The 7843-nt window shown below is 45.9% G+C and overlaps 2 protein-coding genes across 2 annotated transcripts; one reads left to right on the top strand and one right to left on the bottom strand.

Annotated features, from left to right (window-relative positions):
• The first annotated feature begins 1959 nt into the window (after positions 1–1959).
• Positions 1960–3265, top strand: LOC119268288 (light-harvesting complex-like protein OHP2, chloroplastic). The gene is made up of 2 exons (XM_037549878.1): positions 1960–2513; positions 2973–3265. The coding sequence occupies exons 1-2, from the start codon at positions 2083–2085 to the stop codon at positions 3085–3087; spliced, it is 546 nt and encodes a 181-aa protein (XP_037405775.1). The 5' UTR covers positions 1960–2082; the 3' UTR covers positions 3088–3265.
• Positions 3266–3853: 588 nt separating this feature from the next.
• On the bottom strand, positions 3854–7228 carry LOC119268287 (putative pentatricopeptide repeat-containing protein At5g09950). Its single transcript, XM_037549877.1, has one exon. It carries the CDS (start codon positions 6911–6913, stop codon positions 4013–4015), a length of 2901 nt encoding a protein of 966 aa, XP_037405774.1. The 5' UTR covers positions 6914–7228; the 3' UTR covers positions 3854–4012.
• Between the last annotated feature and the right edge of the window lie 615 nt (positions 7229–7843).

Here is a 7843-nt window from a genome sequence, read left to right on the forward strand (position 1 = left end):
GTTTGGCAACTTGTTGCGGATGAATGGTGAGGCAGGGAAAATGGAAGGGAGAAGATGCATTGGTGCTCGTGGGAATGGCTCTCGTCGCCGAAATCTCCTGGTGGTATGGGCTTTCGCGATCTTCCTTTGTTCAACCAGGCTATGTTAGGAGACAGTGTTGGCGCCTTCTCACTGAACTTGAAGGGGCGATACTTCCCTCTTGGTGATTTATGGAATGCACCTACACCACGGCCAGCATCATATGCGTGGCGCAATATTTTGTTTGGCCGAAAACTTCTGAAGCGGGGTGTGGCCTGAGGCACTGGGGATAGCAATAAAATTCATATTCTGTGTGATTTCTAGATTCCTAATAAACCACCATACTTACTCCGTACAACATCTCCTATCCTTGCTACGGCTACAGGCCATTGCTTGATGGATTGATGAGTTGGGCTCCTGGAATGAGGAAACTGTACATGCCTTCTTTTCGGCTGATGTGGCTAGAGAGATTCTTCAAATTCATATCAGTCAACATGGTGTTGAGGATTTTGCTCGGTGGCCTCTTACTCGTTATGGGCAGTATTCTGTTCGTTTTTCTTATAATATGACCAGGTCAGCGAGTTTCATGCTTTCGCAAGTTTGCAGTGGTAATGATCAGAGTTCAAATAGTTCCAAAGCGGAGAAGAACCGGAAATCCTTGTGGTCTCTGTGTGCTCCTGATAAAATGGAAAGTGCTATGGAGGTTTGCACATGACTGCCTTCTTTCTGGCTTGCAGTTACAACGAAGTCATGTTCCGACGTATGTGGATTGTCCGTTCTGCAGCAAGCCTGAGAGGGTGGAGCATTGCATGGTGTTCTGTCCTTATGCTCATGAGATTTGAGACGAGGTTAAACTTTCTTATGATGTCCTGCTTGCCCGTTCTGATTTTAGATTGCCGAAGCAATGGATATTTGATTTCCCGGTCGTCCGAACTCCATGCTACGGTGATGGCCGACACCTTTTGGCATTTGTGGGATGCCTGGAATTTTGCTCGGGACAATTACAAGATATGACATCCACGACGTATTGCTGGAAAAATCAAGGCGTATCGCTTGATTTGTCAGTCGTGACTCATTTGTTTAAACCAGTGTTTGTTCATAGGCGTGAAATTCCTGCTTCTAGCTCCACTTTGTCTCCGCCGCCGGCAGGTACGGTATTGATCTTGTCTGATGCAGCAATATTTGATGATCTTGATCAACCAGGTGTTGGTATTGTGGCGTTAGACCGTTCTGGACATTGCATTGCGGCTTGTTGTGAACCCTTCCAGGTGGCGCTTCACTGGGCTGTTTATCTGGCTCGCAATGAGGGTTTTGGTGGTGTTGTTTTTGCTTCAGATTGCCTGCCGCTTGTCCAACAACTTCACTCTTCAGTTCGTGACGATTCTTCTGTCGGTTCGGTGGTGGCTGATATTTCTCTAGGGGCTCGTGGCTTCAGTTCCGTGGAGTTCAAGCATGTTCGTCGGCATCTCAATGTAGTGGCTCATGTGTTAGCTAAGTCTTGTAAGAATCTTACTAGTGCTTTGTGTGTTTTTCATTCTGTTTCAGATTGTATCTAGGGGACTCTTTGCAATGTTGTTGCTTAGTCAATATTATGCCGATGTTAAAAAAAATCCACGCAAGTCTCACGTTCAGAAAAGTGAAAAGACGAGCACGCAAGTCTCCAACTGACAAGTACACTGGGGACTACTGACTGGGACAATCGCAACACGCAGACCAGGAGGCAGGAATGTCTGAACATGCTGCGCCCATGTCGAGTCCCTGCAAACCTCACAAAGTAATCCGCAACTCGCCATCGAACACCTGCCGCTTCGCCTCCCGCGCATCCCCAACGTCTTGGTTCCCCCACCCGATCAAAAAGAAAAAACGTGTTGGCTCCCCCAGAGAGGGGAAGAGACCTGGGCTTGGTAGGCACCACACACTCTTATCCACAATGGCCAGGCCGGTGTGTGTCCAAACCTTCTCCACGCGTTCCCTCCTTCCCTCCCACTCTCTTCCCCTCCGTCTCTCTCTTCCTTCCTGCCATCCAAGAGACAATCAAGAACGCCAAGCAGCTCAAACCAAGCAATGTCTTTGGCACCTTCCATCCCTTCCATCAAGGTGAAGGTGGGACGCATCGTCCCGCCGCCTCCGTACCGGGCATGCAGGTCGTTCGCCGTGATCAGAAGCTCCAAGGCCGAGGGGCCCAGGAGACCCGCGGCGCCTCCACTGTCGCCGCCCCCGCCTATGCCTCCCAAGACGCCAGCTCTGTCCACCCCTCCGAGCCTGTCCCAGCCACCGACCCCAGTGAAGCCAGCACAGCCATCACCTCCTCCTCCCGAGACCAAACCGGCAGTGGCTGCCGCTGCGACGCCACCGGTGGGAGGGGTTGTGACGTTCGAGTACCAGAGGAAGGTGGCCAAGGAACTACAGGAATACTTCAAGAAGAAAAAGCTGGAGGAGACCAACCAGGGACCCTTCTTTGGGTGGTTGGCCAAGAATGAGATTGCCAATGGAAGGTAAATGCAAGTTGCATGAAATTTAAGCATTACATGCTTTATTTATTGGATTTTCTAACTAGCAATCAGGGGATGAAACGGAATAATCAGTTCGTGAAATAGCAATATCTACTAACATAGTATGTACTAAATTGCAAATTGATGGTCCACAATAATCAGGGTGTAATAAGCTTGTAACAAATAGCACACAGCATACCCTTAACAAACAACTGATCTTGTAATTAGTTTTTGGGCATGTTAATGAGTATTCAAGAATGAGATCATGGTGAAGTTGCTGCAAATTATAATGTTCTTTTCCCCTCATGTACTTCCAAATTATACAAACAGATAGAAGGTGCTAGTAACTATGACAAGCATGTTGAAATGCAGGATGATACAGATTTAATGTTAAAAGTTGTGTTAAAAAGTTTAAGATTGCTTGTTCCTGCATCGTGATTTTGGTTATAAAAACTTCTGCAGATGGGCTATGTTTGGGTTTGCAGTGGGGATGCTAACAGAGTACGCAACAGGCTCGGATTTCGTTGAGCAAATGAAGATCCTTCTCTCCAATTTTGGGATTGTGGATTTGGATTGATGGCTCATGTTTGGCGGTGTTGTTCTGTATAAGTCTGAAGTATAATCTATCTTCTTTCATCCAACGTATAGAAAGATCAATCTTGCACGCTATTATATCCTTGAGTTTCATTTGTGTTGTCATGTCAGTTTTGATGAATGTAAAATTCACTTTCCAGCTTACTTGTTTGTTAATACTACATGAATTTACTCAAGAGTAATAAAATGGATATTTGATTAACGTACATGGTAAAGGGTTATCTAGAATAATTGCAGGGTTTCAATCCTAAATTAGCTTTCTGGCCAAAGAACAAGTCACGTAGTTTGAGTGAGTTGAGTTAGTTGGTCCATAATATTTAACTAAGCTGGGTGACTATTTCAAAACCATATATCAAATCGGTTTTCTTGTTTTTGCGATCAAAGATATTATTACCATAGAGTATAATATCATGTCTACACCACGATGTACTGAAGATATAGTGAGACTTATAAACTGATGGTTTGTGCAAAAAGTGAACTTGGTTGCCTGGAACAAAACAAGCTATTCACACCGACTATGGATGCATCACAAATATAAAATATTACCCTTCGTGGAGTATGCTATACATGGATACTCACTGAAGAATGCCTACAGTTAAGCAGAGCTTCCAGATTGCTAATTCTAAGCCGCATAGGAGTTTTCATATAGCACCAAACCGCATCAACTAAGTCAGTATTCATGTTATAGTCAAGTAATATGCTATTTGCAAGGTTAGGGATCTTTTTGCATCTTGGGATAGGAGGCGGCCATAAATTCACGGTAATGGAACAGATTACATGTACCTTTGAATAGCAAAACTGACCTCAAATTCGAGATAAGTTAAAAACACCATGTACCTGGTTGTCTGGTACGACAAAGTCCGAAGAGGTTAACAATAGCTTGTCACTGTTACCATCTTATGAACAAGCTACCAGTAATCCCCACAAGAACACTTACCATCCTCAAAATGGTGGAATCGGATGGCATCCCTTAAAATGATTTGCCGGCCAATAGCGTGAGATATGTACCTAAATGCCGTGTGACAATCTCCACAAACCCGAAGGTTCTTCATGATTCTTATGGGGACACCTGAGGAGGAGCGAGTCAAAACAAAGGCAACTGTAAGCTTTTCACTATGATAATTTAGCAATTCCTCTTTGTTCTCTTCTTCAAGATCATACAGGGCAAACTCTGTCATTGGAACATAACCAGCACTCCTTATCTTCTGAATCAAAACACTCAGCTTTTCATATATTTCTTTGGTGTTCGGATGTGATCTATCTCCAGCAATAAAGGTATGAACCCCATCACCTAGGGTTACCCAACTGCGATCAGCCTCTTTTTTCACTGCTGCTCCCCCCATTGCAGCTCGGGTTTTGGCTGTATCTTCCCACCTTCCTGTTGCTGCATAAAAGTTAGATGCAAGAACATAGTTTACAGGATTTTGAGGTTCTAGTTCCAAAAGCATCCTTGAAGCTTCTAGCCCCATATCTATCTTGTCCCTGTCCTTCGATTGTCGACAAGCAACTAATACAGTCCTCCATATGAGAGTATTTGGTTTCATTGGCATTCTTCTGATGTATTCTCGTATCTTGATGAGCTTGCCAGCTCGACCAAGAAGGTCTATAACACAAGAATAATGTTCAATCTGAGGTAATATACCATGGTCCTCCATCATTTCAAAGTACTCTAGACCTCTGTCTACCAATCCAGCATGACTACAGGCAGATAGAACACTTATAAATGTGACATGGTCTGGATTTGCTCCACTTTGCTGCATTTCTTCAAATATCTCCAAAGCTTTTCTTCCAAGACCATGTCTTGCATAACCAGAAATCATAGAGTTCCATGAGAACTCATTTTTCTGACTCATGGAACTGAACACCTTTGAGGCATAGCCTATCTTTCCACACTTTGAGTACATATCAACAAGAGCACTCTCAACCACAACATCAGACTCGAGCTGTGACCTAATACCAAAAGCGTGCATCTCCATTCCACGCTCTAACGCTGCCACAGAGGCACATGCATTCAGTACAATGGAGAAGGTGCAGCAATCCATCACTTGGTCACTGTGCATCATAAGCCAAACACAGTCTATAGCCTCCTGCAAATGGCCATTGTAGATGTACCCTGAAATCATTGAATTCCATGAGATAGCATCCCTTCTGCCAGAAATTTCCGAAAACAGCTGCTCACAAGAATCCATGTCTCCTGACTTAGCATAACAGGACATTAGAGCATTATTAACTGCAGTATCTTCTATAGCTACATGCTTTAGCACCACAGCATGAACCTGCTTTCCCAATTCAAGCACACACAATGGCGACAATGTAGCCAATAAGTTAACGAATGTAACTTTATTTGGGGCCAGCCCACTCCTCATCATTTTGGAGAAAACTTCTACCGATTCAGCAATAGGTGCTCGCAAATTGGCCATGACACCCATGATAGAGTTCCAGGAAACTACATCATGTTGAGCCATAGAGTTGAAAACTTCCCAGCACTCAGACCTAGCTCCACATTCTCCATACATTTTAACTAGTGCATTTGAAACAGAGGTGTCTAAATCCAGTCCCCACTTTACAGCATCACAATGCACTTGCTGGCCCACAGACAAAAGTCTCAAACTTGCACATGAACTCAAGCCACTAATTGCTGCAAAGTTTGACGGACTTATACAATCTTGTCTCATCATGCAGTACTTCATCATTGCACCTTCACAGTAACCATTCTGATCAAGAACTGAGATAATGGTGTTCCAGGAAACCCGATCCCTTGTACAAAGCGACTGGAAAACTCTACAGGCTTTATCAATGGCACCACATTTGGCGTACATATTAACCAGACTATTACTGATAGCAATTTTCAAATCAATAAGTCCAGTTCTAAGAACATGCCCATGGAGTTCCGTACCTTTCATCAACCCATCTTCTGGTACAGAAAACTCCGCTATCGCACCGAGCAACACAACATATGTGTCTGCATTGACAACAACTGAATCCCTAGTCCCCATGAAAATCCTAACTGCTTCTTCACTGCAGTGCTGCTTAACCAAGCCCACGATAAAACCATTCAAGGTAACTGCATTTCTCTCTTTCAAACTGAGAAAAATGTTCTTAGCTTCATCAAGCATGCCGTGTCTCGCGAATGCACTAACAAGAGCACTCCCCACATAGAGGTCACTTGAGCTGCCCGAATTGAGCACCCTTGCAAACACTTGCTCAAGCACTCTTGAGCTGCAGGAGGACACAGTTGTCGCAGTGATTAAGCTCCCAAAAGTATGCTCGTTTGGTCTCAACTCAATTGCTGAGTCATCACGCAACATTGCCGTGAACAAGGTAAATGTCGAAACCACATGCCCTTTCTTAGCATAGACAGACATCAAGGCATTCCACGTGATGATGTCCCTGACTGGTGTGGAATCAAACACCTGCTGCGCTTGGATGGGCAGACCAACAGAGCAATTACCGTACATCGAGATCAAGGCGTTGCACACCGTTGTATTCAATGCATACACAGTCTTTGATACCAATCCATGGACCTGCACCGCAAATCCCAACTTGTCTGGTCCAGCATCCTGGCACGCCCGGAGCACGCTCCCGAAGGTAAATGACGTGGGCCTGCTGCACTCGGAACCGACCCCCAGCATTGCGCGGAACACCCCGGAAGGCCTCATCGGTGATCCCTGACAGCACGTACCCAGATACCAGGCAGGTCCAGGAAACGGCGTTCCGTTCCAGCATACAGTCGAACACCTGGCGCGCGCAGGCCAGACGCGAGCTTTTAGCGTAGGAATTAACGAGATGGTTTGAGAGGAAGAGATCATTGGTGAGCCCTCGCTTCACGAGCTCAAGGTGGAGGCTCTCCGGTGTAGCCTCTCCGCTGCGGCGACGGAGGAGGAGGTCAGCGTGAGGGTGCACCGGCGGTGACGATCGAGGAGGAGGGGCGGGCGAATGCAGAAGTGGGAGACGGTGGGCGAGGAGGTCACGTAGTGGCACTGGAGGTGGGAGGCGGCGAGGCGGCGGCGGGGAAGGCGATGCGGAGCTGGAGGAGGAGGAGAAGCGGAGTGTGAGGTGGGGGAACGGCGGGAGTTTGCGGTTCATGTGTTTGGCGTCTGTTTCCGGCAGAATTTCACGTTATGGTAAAATGACTCCCGCTCTACTTGAGAGAGCCAATTGTTGCAGATATAGCCCGGTTGTTGGTGATCAATGCAAGTAGAGGTTTTATGAGATGCTTGGTAGCATAGATTATATGCACTGAGAGTGAAAGAACTGTCCTTCTACTTGGCAGGGGCAGTATAGGGGTCATGTGAAAGCTTGCACTATCATACTTGAGGCAGTGGCTTCACAAGATCTCTGAATTTGGCACTCTTTCGTCGGCATGGCCGGATCTCATGCCGACATCAACATGCTTCAGCGTTATCCGGTGTTTGCAAGGCTTGCAACAGGCAACTGCCTGAAGGTCAATGTTGATATCAATGGTCACCACTACAATAAAGGGTACTATCTAGACGACAGTATCTATCCTAAATGGACTACTCTTGTAAAGACAATCTCCAACCTTGTAGGAGAGAAGAGGAAGAGATTTTTCCAAACACAAGAGAGTGCTACGAAGGATGTGGAGTGTGCCTTTGGTGTTCTTCAATCTCGGTGGGGCATCGTTTGGTATCCAGCTAGAATGTGGAGCACCAAAAAGTTGTGAGAGATGATGACTGCTTGTGTAATTATGCACAACATGACTGTGGAGAATGAGCGTT

Source organism: Triticum dicoccoides, chromosome 3A (assembly GCF_002162155.2).
Source record: "Triticum dicoccoides isolate Atlit2015 ecotype Zavitan chromosome 3A, WEW_v2.0, whole genome shotgun sequence".
NCBI classification, from domain to species: Eukaryota; Viridiplantae; Streptophyta; class Magnoliopsida; order Poales; family Poaceae; genus Triticum; species Triticum dicoccoides.